This window comes from Monodelphis domestica, chromosome 3, assembly GCF_027887165.1.
Source record: "Monodelphis domestica isolate mMonDom1 chromosome 3, mMonDom1.pri, whole genome shotgun sequence".
Lineage (NCBI taxonomy): Eukaryota > Metazoa > Chordata > Mammalia > Didelphimorphia > Didelphidae > Monodelphis > Monodelphis domestica.
In genome coordinates, this window is record NC_077229.1 from 40,886,552 (window position 1) to 40,904,547 (window position 17,996).

Genomic DNA, 17,996 nt, shown 5'->3' on the forward strand with positions numbered 1-17,996 from the left:
GAGACAGAGATAATGAGAGAGTGAGAAAGAGAGACAGACAGACAGAGATTGGATAGAGAATGAGATGAGAGAGAGAATGAGAGAGAGGACAGAGAATAAGAGTAAGGGAGGACAGAGAGAGAGGATGAGAGAGTGAGAGACAGACAGAGAGAATGAGAGAGTGAAAGACAAACAGACAGACAGAGATTGGATAGAGAATGAGAGACAGACAGACAGAGATTGGATAGAGAATGAGATGAGAGAATGAGAGAAAGGACAGAGAATAAGAGTAAGGGAGGACAGAGAGAGAGGATGAGAGAGTGAGAGACAGACAGACAGACAGACAGAGATTGGATAGAGAATGAGAGAGGACAGAGAGAGAAGATGAGAGAGTGAGAGACAGACAGACAGAGGCAGAAAGAGAGAATGAGAGAATGAGAAAGAGAGACAGACAGACAGAGATTGGATAGAGAATGAGATGAGAGAGAGAATGAGAGAGAGGACAGAGAATAAGAGTAAGGGAGGACAGAGAGAGAGGATGAGAGAGTGAGAGACAGACAGAGAGAATGAGAGAGTGAGAGAGAGACAGACAGACAGGCAGACAGAGATTGGATAGAGAATGAGAGAGGACAGAGAGAAGATGAGAGAGTGAGAAACAGACAGAGGCAGAGAGAGAGAATGAGAGGGTGAGAAAGAGAGAGTGAGAGAGAGGAAAGAAGAAAGAGAAAGATTCAGAAAGACACAGAAAGGAGTCAAAAGACACAAGAGGAAACAATAGAATGACAAAGGGGTCAAGAACCTAAAACTATGGTGAGAAGAAAGCAGAGATGGAGAGAAAGAAGCAGAAAAAAGACAGGCGTGAGGATGTCCTCTAGTGTGTGGACAGAGTGTGAAGTCCCTTCCTGTCCTCGTGTCCTCTCCTACCTCCCACTCTCTTCGGGCTTCTCTCGGGATAACTGTCTGCTCTCTACAGGTCTCCTGAGGGGAGGGGAGGGACCTGGCATCAGGGGAGGTGGGGAGGCGGGGCCCTCCCTAAACTTCCATTGGCTCCCCTGGGAACAGTCAAGCTATATAAATTTGGGAAGAGAATTGGGAATTGACTGATAGTGCTTTCTTTCCTCTGGCCCTTGCGGGAGGGTCCTGGAAGCTCACTCCACATCCTTGGCCAACTTCTCCCTGGTGAGTGAGTCTTGACTTCTCCTCTCTCCCCCCCCCCCCTTTCTCCTTCTCTCTCCCAATGGCTGAAGTAATAGGGAAAGGATTGGCCAAGAGTGTCCTCAGCTTGGGGTGGGAAGAGTAGTGCTAAAAACAAAACAATAATCCTTCTGGGAGCCCAGATTCCCAAGTTCGGGGTCCAAACCCATCAATTTGGAGAGATCCAGGAGCAGGTCGTGCCCCTCCTTGGGCCGTGGGGTTTGGGGTGGTCCAAAGAAACATGCTTGAAGGAAGGGGACAGACAGTTTGCCCTACTTTTGTCTCTTCCTTATTTTGGTCCTTTGGAATCGTCCAACTCCATCCCCACCCCACCAAGGGGCAGCTAGAGGGACCCTTTGAGAAATGAGATCCCAGGAGCATGGCACTGCAGGCTGTCCCAAAATCCTTTAGCCAATGCCGGACAGATGGCTTCCGGATGTGCCACAGAGATGATTCGTTCTGGGCTACAGGTTGCCTTGGACCAGGGCTTCCAAGGTCGCTTCCAGCTCTGCAATTCTGTGATTCATATTCTATGTCCTCTACAATCGGACCCCAGACCCGGGGAGATGTTGGCCCCTTTAGCTTAAACCTCCAGTGGAAAAGCCTCCTTGCCTCCAGATTTTCAGCCCCAAACCCAGAAGCTTGGAGCATCATGAATGGAGTTGGGGGTACAAGTCCCCAGAGAAATCCCACTGCATTTCCAAACCCCAAGCCCTGCTCCCCCAAAGAATCAACTGATTTCTTCAGTGCTCTGAAGTTTATGATCACTTTCCTTAAAACGAAATTGTGGCAAGTATTTCATTTTAGGGGATGTGGGGAGGGAGTCCAGACCCATGACTTCCTCTACTCTAATTCCCAGTGTGGAAACTCCCTCCTTCCACCAATCATATGGGAGAGCTGCCTCCGGTTCAGAGATGAGTGACTTATTCAGAGTCATACAGCCAGCACAAGTCAAAGGAAGGTCTTGACACTTTCTATTATTTTTCTTAGTGCCTTTTTCTCCTTTTTTCTGGTATGGAGTTTAGATAGAAATAGTCTAAGGACAAGTTGTCACTATCCTGCTAATTATTCTTTTATATTCACTGTTCTGTGTACTTCTGTGCAAATGGATAAAATCACTGTTTTTTGTAATTGAGTAGTGTTGAATGTCAACTCATTCTCTCTAGATTTATTCTTTAAAAAAAAAACCCTTGCCTTCCATCTCAGAATCAATACTGTGTATTGGTTCCAAGGCAGAAGAGTGGTCAGGGTTAGGCAATGGGGGTCAAGTGACTTGCCCAGGGTCACACAGCTGGGAAGTATCTGAGGCCAGATTTGAACCTAGAACCTCCAGGCTCTGGTCCTAGCTCTCAATCCACAGAAACTACACAGCTGCCCCTCTAGATTTATTCTTACTCTAGTTGAGGCCTGGAGACAAGAGGTCCTAGGTTCAAATCTGGCCTCAGACCCTTCCTAACTGTAAGACCCTGGACAAGTCACTTCACCCCGATTGCCTAGCCCTTACTGCTCTTCTGCTTTGGATCTAACACTTAATGTCAAATCTAAGGCAGAAGGTAAAGGTTTAAAGAAAAAAGATTTAATTGGGTGGGAAATTCCTAGTAAGGAAACTGTAACAACATCAACACAGATCAGTAACTATTCCTCCTAAGAATAATCCTGGAGCAGAAGCTGTTCATCTTTCTGGTGTCACAAACTCCTTTTGCTGTCTGGGTCCCCTAAAGATGCCTTCTCCAAATTGTGTCCATGGCTCACATTTACCATGAAAGAAAAGAAGTGAATGGAAATAAAGCTGAAATTCTTCCCCATCTAAATTCCCCCCTCCCCCAAAATCTATTAAAGAGTCTATGGACCATGGGTTAAGAATCCTTGTCTATGGGAGGTCCTGGGTTCAAATCTAACTTCAGATACTCCCTAGCTGTGTGACCCTGGACAAGTCACTTAATCCCCAATTGATAGCTCTTTACTGATCTTCTTGCCTCAGAGCCAATATACCGTATAGATTCTAAGACAGTAAGTAAAGTTTTTTTTTTAAATTTAATTTTAAAAAGCTTAGACAATCCCCCTCAGCCCAGTCCAGAGGTCCTTGGGTCAGGTCATGATGATGCTAGGAATACAGTGGAGAAACAAATGATGACCTCTCCTAGGGACAATGCAGAAGATCAAGGACTCCAGGACAGGTCAGTCCTCCCAGCTCCACCCCCTAACTTTCCCCCAGAGACTGCAGGTTTAAAGCTATCTGGGACCACCACCACCCCTCCTCCTCCTCCTGAGTTCAGTGTCCAAAAGGAAGACAATCTTATTTGGGGAAGATAGGAGGGGGACACACAACGTCTTCTCACCTTCACCTTCACCTTCTCCCAAAATACAGAGGCTGCTTGGACTACTCTCTGGGAAAGCCAGGAGGCTCAATAGACTGACAGTCAAGCCTAGAGATGGGAGGTCCTGGGTTCAAATCTGACCTCAGATACTTCCCAGCTGTGTGACCCTGGGCAAGTCACTTAACCCCTATTGCCTAGCCCTTACTGCTCTTCTGCCTTGGAATCAATACATTGTATTGATTTTAAGACAGGAGATAGTTGTTGTTGTTGTTGTTTTTTAATATCCTCTCCAATTCAGGCTCTGACTTCCCTTTTCCATCTGATACCTAAAGAAATAAACAAGCATTTATTATTATTAAGATTATTATATTATCATTAGACCCTGTTTGTACTGAGCTCTTTTTTCACCTCTTAAACCATCACTTTCTGTCTTAGTAATAATGTAAGGATAGAAGAATAAGGTCTAGACAATTGGGGTTAAGTGACTTGCCAGCATCACAAAGCTGGGAAATGTCTAAGGTCAAATTTGAACCCAGCATCTCCTAACTTCAAACCTGGAGCTCCATCCACTGGGCCACTTGGCTGCCTTGATTAAAGAACTTTACAATTACTATCTCATTTGATCCCCACAACAAGCCTGAAAGGCAAATGCTTTTATTATTAGTCCCCTTTTACAGATGAGGTAGACAAGGCTAAGTGATTCATGTCAGGTCCAAGCCATCTGCTAAGAAGGGCCCCATAACTGTGGTCTTAGATTTAGAGCCAAAAGAGGCTTCTTTCTTCTCATTTGACAGATGAAGAAACTGAGTCCCAGGGACAGGAAATTACTTCCATCAAGCAGATTTTCCTGCTTGGTTTCCAAGCAACCAAGCAAGGTTTCCAATTTGGAATCAAACATTTTTCCTGCTGTACCATGGATATGGGGAGAGAAGAAGGAGAGAGATTTGGGATCATAGATTTAGCTCTGGAAGGGCTCCTCCAGTCCAAGCGTATCACTCTGCAGATGAGAAAACAAAGCCAGAAAGGGTCAGTAACCTTCCCAAAACCACAGATATCCCTGGGTCCTCTAGGAGGAGTACCTGACCTGGGACAGCAAAATAAGGATTATGCTGAGTTTTTAGCTATACCTGCCTCACAGAACAGGTTAACAAAGGAAATTGGGAATTCTTGTGTCCTTCTCTGTGTCTCTGACTCTAAAAACAGTCCTATTTTCATTGTCCCCTTCATCCTCACCATGTAACAAGGCAGCATCCTGCCAGGCTTTAGTCCTTCCCATTTTCCAGATGCAGAAGCTGAGACTTGGAGGGGGACAATGATCCTATCCCAGTTCCCCCAAAAGAAGGGATGTGCTTATAAATACTTCACAAAGGCACTCTTTCCCTAATGATGCTACACTTTTAGGTTAAATCTGCATTATTAACATTTTCTCCATCCTTTTCCTAAGTCTATACACACTCCACAAACTCCCTTACACTTAGAACCAATCTAAGGTAAGGTGCTATCTTGGGAGGTGATGGCTCTCTCTTCCCTGGAGAACTTTAAGCAGAACTTGGATGGTTATTTACTTGGGTGGAGGTGGGGTGGGGGGGGGATATAGAGAACATTCTTTTGAAGAGTGGGGTGGACTAAAGATGATCACTGAAGCCCCATCCTATTCTTTTTTTAATTAAAAAATATTTTTATTCTCATGCAAAATCCACTTCCATATTGGTCATTGTTGTAAGATCAAAGTCATACATAACCAAAACCCCCAAATAAAGCCAAAGATACCCTGAGGTAAAAGATGAATCCAAAAGTTCTTTCTCTGGAAGTGGATAGCATTACCTGTCAAAAGGCTCTCAGTGTTGTCTCAGATCATCCCATTGCTGAGAGTAGCCAAGTTTTCACAGATAATCAGCATCCAATTTGCTGTTATTGTGTATAGTGATCTCTTGGTTCTGCTTATTTCACCCTGCATCAGTTCTTGCAGATCTTTCCAGCTTTTCTGAAATCCTCCTGCCCATCATTCCTTCCAGCACAATAATATTCCATCACCAATGTGTACCATAATTTGTTCAGCTATTCCCCAGTTAGTTGATGGACATCCCCTCAATTCAAATTCTTTGTCACCACAAAAAGAGCAGCTATAAATATTTTTTGTACAAACAGGTTCTTTCCCCTTTTTTATTATGTCTTTGGGATACAGACCCAGTAGTGGTATTACTAGATCAAAGGATATGAATTGCTTTATAGCCCTTTGGTATAATTCCAAATTGCCTTCCAGAATGGTTGGATGGGTTTACAACTCCACCAATAATGCATTAGTGTCCCAATTTTGTCACATCTCCTCCAACATTTACCACATTCCTTTACTGCCATATTGGCCAATCTGAAAGGTGTGAGGCAGTACCTCAGAGTTGTTATTTTCATTTTTCTAATCAAGACTGATTTGGAACATTGTTCATATGATTATTGATGGCTTTGATTTCTTCATGTGAAAATTGCTTGTTCCAATCCTCTGACCATTTGTCATGTGGGGAATGGCTTATATTCTTACAAATTTGACTTAGTTCTCTATATAATTTTTTCATTAAAAAACCTAATTTATAGTGGAGGGAATGGGGATGGGGTAGGGAGAACCTTGCAGTAAATATGTATGATGAAACAAAACAAATTTCCGCAGTGATTATGACCAAAAATGCATGCTTCATTCTGCATCTAAATCTAGCAGCTCACATGTTTCATCATAAATCCTTTGGAATTTTTGGGTGGTCATTGAATTGACCAGAATTACATCTTTCAAAATTGATTACTTTTACCTTAATGGATCAATTGTTCTCCTGGTTCTTCTCACTTCACTTAACATCAGTTCATACAAGTCTTCCCAGATTTTTCTGAAACCATCTCCTTCCTCATCTCTTCCAGCACAAAAACAGCATTCAGTCATATTCATATGCCACAATTTGCTCAGCTATTCCCCAGTGAAGGTCCCATCCTATTCTGAGACTCTGATTCTGTAATGAAAATTATTCTTTTTGTGACTTATGGAAGGAATCTCATTGCTTTACAAACACATAATGGAGGAGGCAGCTAGGTGGTTCAGTGGATTGAGAGCCAGATCCATAGATGAGAGATCCTGGTTTCAAATCTGGCTGTGTGACCCTAGGCAAGTCATTTTGCCCCTGTTGCCTAACCCCTACCACTCTTTCTGCCTTGTGTGAATTTCAAAAGTACTCCACCCTATTCAGACCACTCTTTAGAAAATCGGATTTAGCTATTTCCTGATCAATAACCATAGAGATACTTGCAATAACAGAATCAGGTCTTGGAAACTACAATCTCCACCCTTCTCAGGGTAACAGGATTTAGGAAGGGCTGCAGCAAAACTCAAGATTTAATTATTTGAGAATATGACCTTCAACAGACATGTGCAAAAAGGACAGACCTCTGGGTGGTCCTAGGTCAAGCTAGAGCCACCATTGGCACATGTGAGACACAGGAAGTGAGGTAGAGGACAGCTGCTCAGGAGTTCTCGGGACTTCCTGGGAGGAGGGAGAGAGGTTGTTGGAGCCTGGTTCTTGGAGTTGGAGGAGCCCACAGACTGTTTTCTCCATTTTGGTCTCGTGAGTAATAGGGACGGATCTCTTTCTTTGCCTCAGCCTAGGCAGAGTGAAGCCCAATTTCCTTCTCTCCCCTTTCCCTCTCTCTCTCCCTCTAATACTTTCCTCCTCCTGTTTGTAATTAAAACACCAAAAAAAAAAGGTTGGCAGCTGACTTGAGTTTTCATTTAAGAATTACATGGCTGAATTCCTTGGCAACCTTAAATTAATATATATATATATATCAGTCTTTTTAAGTGATTTTGATATCACACTTGGAACCGACACACAGTATTGATTCCAAGAAGGAAGGTAAAGGTTTAAAAAAAAAAAGAGGGGTGACTGGATGGCTCAGTGGATTGAGAACCATGCCTAGAGACAGGAGGTCCTGGCTTCAGATCTAGTCTCTGACCACTTCCTAGCTTCGTGACCCTGAGCAAGTCACTTGACCCCCATTGCCTAGCCTTTACCACTCTTCTGCTCTAGAACTGATACATAGTATTGATTCTAAGATGGAAAATAAGGATTTTTTTTTCAAAAAGACATAATGGAAAGATCTGAGTTCTAAACCTGGCTCAGCTATTGGCCAGTTCTGCGACTTTGAGAGAGTTCCTGGACCTCTGGCAGCCTCAGTTTTCTATCCAGTCAGGGAGTTGAACTTGATGGTCTCTGAGATCCCTTCCAGATTCAACATGGCGGCATTCAGATGGTTTGTCCCAGTGAGAAAGGTTTCTTCTGCTGACCAGACGTTTCTTGTCTCTCTCCCCTCAGTGCAGTGATCGATCATGTCTCAGGAGCAGCAGCTCCACGTGAAGACCCCCCTCAGGGACAGCATGGCCCTGTCCAAGGTGGTGGGCCCCACTGTTTACCTCAAGATGGAGACCGCCCAGCCCTCCGGGTCTTTTAAGATCCGGGGCATCGGACACCTGTGCAAGACGGTGAGAAGCAGCGGGCGAGGGGACAGGCAAGAGCATGAGAGGGCAGCAGCGGGCATTGCCTCAGACCCTTTGGAGAGAGAGGGAGGTTCTGGGTCGCCAGAGGAGGGAGGAGGCCCACAAAGGGTCATGTGCTCAAAGTGCCCCACTACAGATTAGTGCCAAGATCAGTCTGATGATCCTGGGGCTCATTTCAGAAGACAGATGTTGAAAATGGTCATTACACCTGATTGGGAAAACAAAACATCCTTGAATAAAAAATGAAAAAGAACAGGGGGTGTCCAATCGGGGAAAGACCTCAGAGCGGGGAGAGCAGTGGAGAAGTTTAGAATGGGCAATGGCCAGCGGGGCGCTTAGAGCACCAGAGATGGAAAGTCCTTGAGAAGCCAGCGTGCCTCCATGTTAGGGGTTTTCTCATCCAACCCCGACCTGAAATCCTGATGGGCATCCAAAGATGCATTTACCTGTTTGCCTAGAGCCAACCCTCCCTGGAATGGAGCTCTGAGCTGCCTTCTAGCCTCCTCTGTGACCTCTAAAGATTACCCAGAGATTTTTCTTGAGGCTGGACGTCCACACCTGATCAGGTGACTTACCTTCGGGGTCACTCTCCCTTTCTTCTTCTCTTATTCTCCTCCGTCCACCAAAAGTCCTTGGAAAGGGAATTTTTGTCTGAGGCCCTGTTAAATAAAATAAAATAAAATAAACCTGAACTCTGTCAGGAGGGCCTGGGTTCAAATCCTAACCCAACTACTTTTTTTCCCTTTTTTTAAACCCATACCTTCCCTCTTAGATCAATACTGTGTATTGGTTCCAAGGCATAAGAACAATAAGGACTGGGCAGTGGGGGTTAAGTGACTTGCCCAGGGTCACACGGCCAGGATGTGTCTGCCAATCTCTGGACCTGTCTCCTCCCAGCCCTGACCCACCTCCCTTTCTCCTTGTCTCCACAGTGGGCTGAGAGGGGCTGTGAGCATTTCGTTTGTTCCTCAGGTAAGTTTCCCCTTGGGGCAGGGTTCCAAGGTCCATATCCACTGAATAAGCCCCAAATTTCAAGACTTCATGGGAGTGCAGCCAAGTGGCTCAGTGGAAAGAGAGTTATGCCTGCATAGAAGAGGTCCTGGGTTCAAATCTGGCCTCAGACACTCCCTAGCTGTGTGACTCTGGACCCTTAGCACACTTCTGCATTAGATGGAAGGTAAGAATTAAAAACTTTCTTTAAACAATCAATACTAAGTAACAGTTTTCCAAGTCACTTAACCCCCATTGCCTAGCCCTTACCACTCTTCTGCCATGGAGGCAATATACACAGTATTAATTCTAAGATGGAATATAAGGCTTAAAAAAACAGAAAGGCAAAGATTAGGCAATGGGGGTTAAGGGACTTGCCCAGGGTCACACAATTAGGAAGCATCTGAGGCCAGATTTGAACCCAGAACCTCCCATCTCGAGGCCTGGCTCTCAATCCACTGAGCCACCCAGCTGCCTCAAAGGTTGGATTCCTTTAAAGTAAGAGGCTTATTAAGATCATGTTCAAGGATGTCCTTCTTGGGGTTGGAATTCTCAACCCAATTCTCAGGTGGTTATTGGAATGACTGAGGATGTGCCATTCAGGAAGGGAAAGAGGACAACCCCAGAAGCAGCAAAAGCCAACGAGGTAGTTAGAGGGGCATTTTCCCCTAAAGTCAGCCACAGGCCAACCTAGATCTACCATCGACCATCCTGGGGTCTTTCTGCATTGATGCTTATCTTCCTCCATCTACCCACAGCAGGTAATGCTGGCATGGCCGCAGCCTATGCTGCCAGGAAGCTGAACATCCCTGCCACCATCGTTGTGCCTAATACTACGCCCTCCCTCACCATCAAGAAGCTCAAGGATGAGGGTGCTACGGTCAAGGTTGTAGGTGAGGTAAGTGCCGGAGAAGTGGACATATACATATTGGGGGTCTAACAGATAAGAATAGACTGGAACAAGGTTATAAAGAGCTTTAAGCCAAACAAAGAAGTTTCTATTTTATTCTGGAGGTGATAGGGAGCCATTGGAGTTTCTTGAGCAAGGGAGTGATGAAGTCAAAACTACATATTAGGAATATCCTGTTTGGCAATAACATGGAGGATAGATTGAAGAATAAAACTAGTTGGGGGAGGAGAATGTGAGGTCTGGGAGCCAGATAGGACCCAGCAAAAATGGTTCAACTCATTGGATCAGGAAGAAAAGAACTTCCTTCACCTGTGTGCCTTGGCTATCCCCAGACATTGGACGAGGCATTCGAACTGGCAAAAGCCCTTTCCAAGAACAATCCAGGCTGGATCTTTGTGCCCCCCTTCGATGACCCCCTCATCTGGTAGGTACTGCTCAAGTTGAACTCAATGACCGTCTCTAGGCTAATGATTCTCCAATATACTTATCTAGCCCTAAACTATGGTCTCACCTCTCCAACTGCCAGGAAGAAAAATAAATATGCAGTAGACCTCTTAAACTCACATGTCCAAAGCAGAATTCAATATCTTTTCCCCTGAACCCTCCCCCTCTTACTTCCCCTATTAAGGTAGAGGCACCAGCCTCCTTTTAGCCCCTTAAGCTCCCAACCCAGGAATTATCCTGGACTCCTCAATATCTCTCACACCCATACCAATATGGCGCCAAGACTTGACAATTCTACCTTCAACTCGAATATGCCCCTTTCCCTCTCCTCTGACACTGCCACCCTTCTGGTCCAGACCCCCAAATCCCATTACTTCTGTGGGAGGAGGGATGGGGGGTGTCTATGCCTCAAGTCTCTCCTCACTGCAATCCATCCTCCATTCCATCCCCTTCTTCAGGCACAGATCTGATTGCATTCTACCTCTCACAATGCTACTGACTGTGCCCATATCTGGAAGCCCCTCTTTCACCTTCCTCCTCTTGTTAAATTCCTACTTATCCTTTGAACCCCAACCTCCTCCTGAAAGAGGCTCTGGATTATCCTAGTCAGTAATACTTTTCCCTTGTACCTCATAGAGCCCTTGGCATTGATTCTAAAACAGCCCAATATGCCCCCAAGAACCTCAATTGCGAAGGCCTCTGAGAAACCATCGAGTCCAGTCATTACATATTATAGATGTGCTCGGGCTCCTAAGAAGAGATAGATTGGGGGCAGAGACAATATAACATGGTGGAGAAGACCCAAGTTCAAATCCTGCCTTAGATATGTAGCAGCTATATGTTCCTAGAAAGTTCACTTCCCCTACCTCCAGACACAGGTGATAATAGTTGGTCCTTACAAAGTGCTTTACAAACTTTATATAATTTTTCTCCTCTGGGAGAAAACAACTCTGGGAGGTGGGTGCTATTCTTTAAGGAGAATGATAAAAAAAAAAAAGACAGGTCTTTAGCTGGAACTTGAAGGAAGCCAGGGAAGGCACAAGGCAAAGATGACAAAGGAAAGCATGCCAGGGTTGTGGCACAGCTAGGGTAAATGTTTGGAGGTGAGAGGTGCACCTCGTGTGGCTATAGGAAATGAAGGACAACTTTACGATGGGTGTACATTTGCCCTTTAAAATTCAAATTCTATGTACATATCTATTCTGGAAATCTATTTGTACAGAAAACTGCTATCATATTGCTTCCCTTCTCTAAAGGCTGGAGGAGGGAGAGAATTTGGAACTCAAATTAAAAAAAAAAGATAATGTTAACAATAAATAATAAATTTTTGAAAGGAAGAATGTTAAAATAGGTAAATTCATTTTAAAAGCACTTCAAAAGCAAGTGATTTGGGGGAAAGATAACAGTTTTAAATTAATTTTTACATAATTTTTAAAGCAACAAGCATTTCTTTTTCTTCCTTTCCAATCACCTTTACCCCAGTGAAAAGGGGGAAAAAACAACTTTGTTTTTAATCCTTACCTTCTGTCTGAGAATCATACTAATAATCATACTATTACTACTAATAAGAAGAAAATGAAGAAAAAGAAAGAAGAAGATGATGATGAAGAAGAAGAGTATCCTTTTCAAGGCAGAAGAGTGGTAAGGGCTAAACAAATGGGGTTAAGTGACTTGCTCAAGGTCTCACAGCTAAGAAGTGTCTAAAGTCACATTTGAACCCAGAATCTCCCATCTCTTGATCTGGTGCTCTATTCATTGAGCCACCTAGCTGCCCCTAAAACATCATCCTTTTTAACAAATATTCACAAAGAAGAAAAACAAATACCCACATTAGTCATGTCCAAAAAATGAAAACTGGGGGCAGCTGGGTAGCTCAGTGAATTGAGAGCCAGGTCTAGAGACAGGAGGTCCTAGGTTCAAATCTGACCTCAGACACTTCCTAGCTGGGTGACCCTGGGTAAGTCACTTAACCCTCATTGCCTAGCCCTTCCCGCTCTTCTGCCTTGGAACCAATACATCGTATTGATTCCAAGATGGAAGGTGAGGGATTAAATAAACAAATGTGTGACCCTGGGCAAGTCACTTAACTCCCATTGCCTAGCCCTCATCACTCTTCTGCCTTGGAACCAATACATAGTATTGATTCCAAGATGGAAGGTGAGGGTGTAAAAAAAAATGAAAACCATTCTAACAATGGAGGGTGTCCAAAAGTGAACTGGGCTGTCATGGGAGGTAGTAATTTGTCCATGCTTACAAGTGTTCAAGTGAAGGCTGGCCATCCACTTGCCAGGGAACAGTAACTCATGCCTCCGGTACAGCCTGAACTAGATGTCCTGAAGACCCTCCCAGCTCTGTAATAATGGTATTCTCTGATTCCCAACCTCCAGGGAAGGCCATACCACCATAGTGAAGGAGCTGAAAGAGGACCTTCCTGGCAAGCCGGGTGCCATTGCCCTGTCAGTGGGCGGCGGGGGCCTCCTGTGTGGCGTGGTGCAGGGCTTGGTCGAGGTGGGCTGGAAGGATGTACCTGTCATCGCAATGGAAACCCAAGGGGCCCACAGTTTGAATTCAGCCCTCAAAGCTGGCAAACTGGTCACGCTTCCCAAGATTACCAGGTAAGGGGGAGAAGGAGAAGGAAAAGAGCCCTTATTAACCATCTACTATGCGCCAGGTACTGTGCTAAGCCCTTTACCATTATTATTTCTTCCATCTGATTCCCATAACCACTCTTCAAGGTTGGGGCAATTATGGTCCCCATTTTACAGTTGAGGAAACTGAGACAAACAGGGGATCAGAAGACTGGTTGGATTTGAACTGTGGTCTTTCTGACTCTAGACCCTGCTTTCTATCCACTTAGCTACCTAGTGATAGAAAGTGGCTCCAGAATCCCAGGTCAAGCGTCCAGGGGCTTAAACTCTAACCCTAGAAAGGGGGCAAGCAGTTCCCCTGGTATAAACTTCACTGCCCTCTAGGGACCCTCTAGACCAGTGCCCCCAGAGCTGAGAGGCATCTCGTCAATCCAGACAAATCCCTTCATTCTATGAGTTTGGAAACAGGTCCAATAAAGTTAAAGAACTTGGCCAAGCAAGAAGCAGAGCCAGGATTCGAACCCAGGTGTTCCGACAGGGCTTGTTCTTCATCCTGAAAAGGCACAGTAGAGCAAAAGCCAGCCTCAGATGGAGAAAGAATTGGATGGCTGCTCAATGTCTGCCCTCCTCCATTCCTATGGATGCCACCTTCTCCAGGGAGCCTTCCCCAGTCCTTCTGAATGCCTTTGCCTTCCTTCTGGGAATCATTTCCTCTTTGTCCCCTGCCTAGTTTGTTTTGTGTGCATTTGTTTGCCTCTTGTCTCTCTCCTGATAGATAATAAATTCCCCAAGGACAGGGATTGTGGGATTGGCCTCCCTTTGGATCCACAAGAAGCTTAACAAATGTTTGCTTGTTTTTTTAAACCTTTACCTTCCATCTTGGAATCAACACTGTGTATTGGTTCTAAGGCAGAAGAGTGGTAAGGGCTAGGCAATGGGGGTGAAGTGACTTGTCCAGGGTCACCCATCTGGGAAGTGTCTGAGGCCAGATTTGAACCTAGAACCTCCCAGTCTCTAAGTCTGGCTCGTAGTCCACTGACACACCTAGCTGCCCCCCAAATATCTGTTAATTCATTGACAACCTCTCAGTGATGTCTAGGCAGCTCTCCAAGGTTGCCTATTCCAAGGAAATCCCAGATTCAGTGCCTAGCTAATATCTCTGCCCCTACAAAAATAGGGACCATTGACTCAGTTTCCTCCTCCCTCCAAGATGCCCAGGACTCTTGGTACTTAAGGCTTGTTGCTTAGTCCCTAACCACAAGAGGACTCTTGAGTGCTGCCCTCTCCACTTCTCTCCAAACCCTTGGAATTCAGAGCAAGACAGGAATGATGAAGTCTTACCGCTTGGTTCCCACTCCTAGTGTCTTTAGAACAGAATTGTGGGGGCAACTAGGTAGCACAGTAGATAGAAAACTAGAGTCAAGAGGACCTGGGTTCAAGACTGGCCTCAGACACTTCCTAGCTGTGTGACCCTAGACAAGTCGTTTACTCCCATTTACTCAGTCCTTGCCCTTCTGAGACTGAGATAGAAAGAGGATTTTGTGGGTGGGAGAGTGGGAAGAAGCATAGAATCATGGATAAATCAATAGACCTGCAGTCAGGAAGACCTAGATTCAAATATTGCCTCTGGCACTTGCTCTCTCTTCACTGGAGTCTCAATTTTCTGTCTACAAAATGGGGGTGACCTTGCAGGGTTGCTGCAATTCCCTGAGATGATGTATGTAAAATGCTGGATAGGGCTCGTTTCTGGAGGAGATCTGTGATTTCATCAGTCTGAGGAACTCCCAGAAATGAACATACCCTTCACAAATGCAGGTTAACATCTCTGTAAAGGCATCAGAGATTTACACACAGTCAAAGATGGGACTGGAACTGAGGTCTTCTCCACTCTCCATCAACACATGGAACTGCGGAGTATAAATTCACTGATTCTCTTGACTTCTCTCCATCTCTCCTAGTGTGGCTAAAGCCCTTGGGGTGAACACTGTTGGAGCTCAGACTCTGAAGCTCTCCCAGGAACACCCCGTCTTCTCTGAAGTGATCACAGACCAAGAAGCAGTCAGAGCTCTGGAGAAGTTCGTAGGTGAGTTATTAGTTATAATCTCCTGTGATGAGGGGAACAGTAGGATTGGAACAGTGCAAAGACCTTCCCTCCAAGCAGGGGTGTGCTAGTAAATCTTTAACAAGCAGATCTCCAGAAAAAAGGAGGCACAGCTTGGGGTGCGAAACATGCCCATGATCCTGCCCTTGGCTTCCTTGGAGTCCCACCTTCTACAGTAAGCCCTTCTATAGTAAGGAGCTTCTTCTATTCTAATAATGTATATTAGAATAGAAGCTCCTTAAAATGTTTTACACTCGTACACATATAAAATCTGTATCTGATCACCTGCCATCTCGGAGTGGGGAGAGGGAGGATGAGAATCTGGCTCAAACTTTTTTTAAAGCTAAAAAACTGGTTTTTTCACATAACTGAGAAAAGATAAAATAGCCAAAAAAGAGAGTCAAGTAGAAGCTCCTTGAGGGCAAGGATGGCTTCCATTTTTTGCCATTCTTTTTGTCTTTAGCAACTGCAGATAAATGCTTGTTGACTGACTGGTTTTAGCAGCCAGAGCTGAGGAGGTCAGTGTCCACCAGGTCCAGTTGGTTCAGCCCCTAACCTTGGCTTTCTTTGGCTCCCTACAGATGATGAGAAGATGCTGGTGGAGCCAGCCTGTGGGGCAGCCCTGACTGCAATCTACAGCAAAGTAGTACAAAAGCTCCAGGCTGAAGGGAAGCTCCCTGCCAAGCTGAGCAGTGTGGTGGTCATCGTGTGTGGTGGGAGCAACATCAGCTTGGATCAGCTGCAAGAGCTCAAAAGGCAGCTGGGAATGAAGACCGGCTGAGCCCACTCCCGCAGACCTCCTCCGGCACCCCCGCCAAGCACCCCTTCTTGGGACTGGAGTTTTATCCAGTGCCTTATTCTGTTATTATTATCGTTATTATTATTGTTCTTCTATTGTGGTTGTTAGAGGGGACATCTACGTGGGGGTCTGGGCTAGGGAGAGGGCCTCCGTCCTCTTGGGACCCCCTGGCTTTACAGGGAGTACAAGGACACTCTGGCCCTCTCCTGGGACTCCTCCTACTTAGCCCCACTGGAATCCAGCCTTTCCACCAGCCCACATTAACTTGGGAAGCCCAGAGATAAAAGATGAGCTGGGTGGGAGGCGAGTGACTCAGATAGGTGAGGGGGCTTTCATGGGGGGTCCTTGTCTCTGATTCAGATTAAAAAGAGGGGCTTCAGGGTTGGAAAGGTCAAGTTTGGACTGGGGGGTGAGGAGTATTGGGTTTCTATTCTCAGCAACCCACTCCTCTACGCTTGGGGAATTAATCCCAGGCTCTACTCATTTCTCCTTTTTTTTTTTAAACCCTTCACTTCTGTCATAGAATCTAAGACATGGGTTCCAAGGCAGAAGAGAGGTAAGGGCCAGACAGTGGGAGATTAAGTGACTTGCCCAGGGTCACACAGCTAGGAAGTGTCGGAGGTCAAACTGGAACCCAGATCCTCCTGACTCCAGGTCCTCAATCCACTGCTCATTTTTCTAATGTCCTAATTAATAAATAAAAAAAAGAAAAAACCAAGTATCCATCTATTTATGAAATGCAGTGTCTGGGTCTGTTTTTTCCTTGGTCTTTTCATTCCTGTTTCTGCCAGGGATCTTAAGGCACTTTGACCCCAGGAAGGAATTTCCCAAATCAGTGGCAGATGCCGAGGCAAGTGCCCCCCCCCACTCTAGCTGGGTCTCAACATCCCAAAGGGGGCAGCTGCAGGCTATAGGAGATCTCACTTCCTGCAGGGGACAGCGTTGGCCAGCAGGGGACACTGTGGCGCTACCTACCAATGGGATAAGAAGCATTGGCTGAAGGATGCCACACTCAAGCTAAGGATTGTGGGAAACTCTCAGTGGGGCTTGCTACTCAAGTTGAATAAACATTAACTATAATAGAGAACTGACATCCCAGCCAGGAAGACCTGGTTTCAAATCCCGACTGACCTCTGCTGCCTAAATGAATCTCAGGGAAGGTGCACACTTGTATTGGCCATTGGAATACGAATAGAATCACAGGTCCAGTCTCTATCCCCCTACCCTCTATATAGTCTTGCTGATAAAGGTTTAAGAAAACAACCCAATAGTCCTGCCTTGGAGGTTACCTTTTATTGCAGATATTAACACCCATTTCTTTAGTGTTTGAAGGTTTACAAAGCACTTTCCTCCAAACCCCTGTGGGAGGCATAGGATGCCAATTAATACATCCCAAAAGAAACTAAGGAAAAGAGGGAAACAATGTATTAAGCGCCTACTATGTGCCAGGCACTGGAGTGCTCTTTACAAATACTATCATCTCATTTGATCTGCACAACAATCCTGGGGGTTAGATTTATTATCTTTTACAACTGAGGAAACTGAGGCAGGCAGAACAGCAGGGTCCCATAAGTACATCTGAGGTGGGATTCAAACTGGAGTCTTCCATACTCTGGACCAAATGCTCTATCCACTGTGCCACCTAGCTGCCTACTACATGCACAGAAAAAGCCACTCCACATCCACTTTTCCCTGTATCGTGAAGATGCCACCAACACTGATGAGACTGGAACCCACCACCACCACCTCCGGTCCATTGATTGCCAAGTCTTGGATCCTCACAGAGCCAGACTCTCATCTCCTCTGCCTCGTATTACTGCAATAACCTGCTGTCTGCTCTCCCCACACCAGCACGCTTCCCTCAGGAGCCAGGGATGTTCCCAACTCCCCAATCTGACCATGCCACTCCCCAACTCAGTTCTGGGGGCTCCTGTTGCCTCTAGGGTTGAATGTAAACTCTTCTGGCTTGGAAAGTCCTTTACAAAAGGTCCTCCAGCTCCCTTTGCAGTCTTCTGGCTGTTCCTCCCAGATAGAATGCCATTTCCCACCTCCATGCCTTTGCATTATCTGTCCCATATGCCCAGCATCTCCCACTCCCTTCAAGACTCAGCTCAAGCTGATACCCCAAGTTATTAATGCCCC

At 45.5% G+C, this 17,996-nt stretch overlaps 2 protein-coding genes across 2 annotated transcripts in view; both read left to right on the forward strand.

The window, feature by feature from the left end:
• The first annotated feature begins 1,098 nt into the window (after positions 1-1,098).
• Positions 1,099-17,996, forward strand: part of LOC100028456 (L-serine dehydratase/L-threonine deaminase) — a 46,695-nt gene continuing 29,797 nt past the window's right edge. Inside the window, exon 1 of the mRNA XM_056821699.1 lies at positions 1,099-1,158. The gene's annotated coding sequence lies outside the window, so the exon portion shown is untranslated. The remainder of the gene's footprint in view (positions 1,159-17,996) is intronic.
• Positions 7,855-16,592, forward strand: SDS (serine dehydratase). Its single transcript, XM_056821697.1, has 7 exons — positions 7,855-8,007; positions 8,955-8,994; positions 9,771-9,910; positions 10,255-10,346; positions 12,754-12,981; positions 14,913-15,037; positions 15,637-16,592. Exons 1-7 carry the CDS (start codon positions 7,855-7,857, stop codon positions 15,834-15,836), a joined length of 978 nt encoding a protein of 325 aa, XP_056677675.1. The 3' UTR covers positions 15,837-16,592.

Coding starts and splice junctions, on each gene's coding strand:
- SDS (XM_056821697.1), top strand. CDS start 7,855: ATGTCTCAGGAGCAGCAGCTCCACGTGAAGACCCCCCTCAGGGACAGC. Junction 9,911..10,254: donor CGGTCAAGGTTGTAGGTGAG/GTAAGTGCCGGA, acceptor GGCTATCCCCAG/ACATTGGACGAGGCATTCGA. Junction 12,982..14,912: donor ACGCTTCCCAAGATTACCAG/GTAAGGGGGAGA, acceptor CATCTCTCCTAG/TGTGGCTAAAGCCCTTGGGG.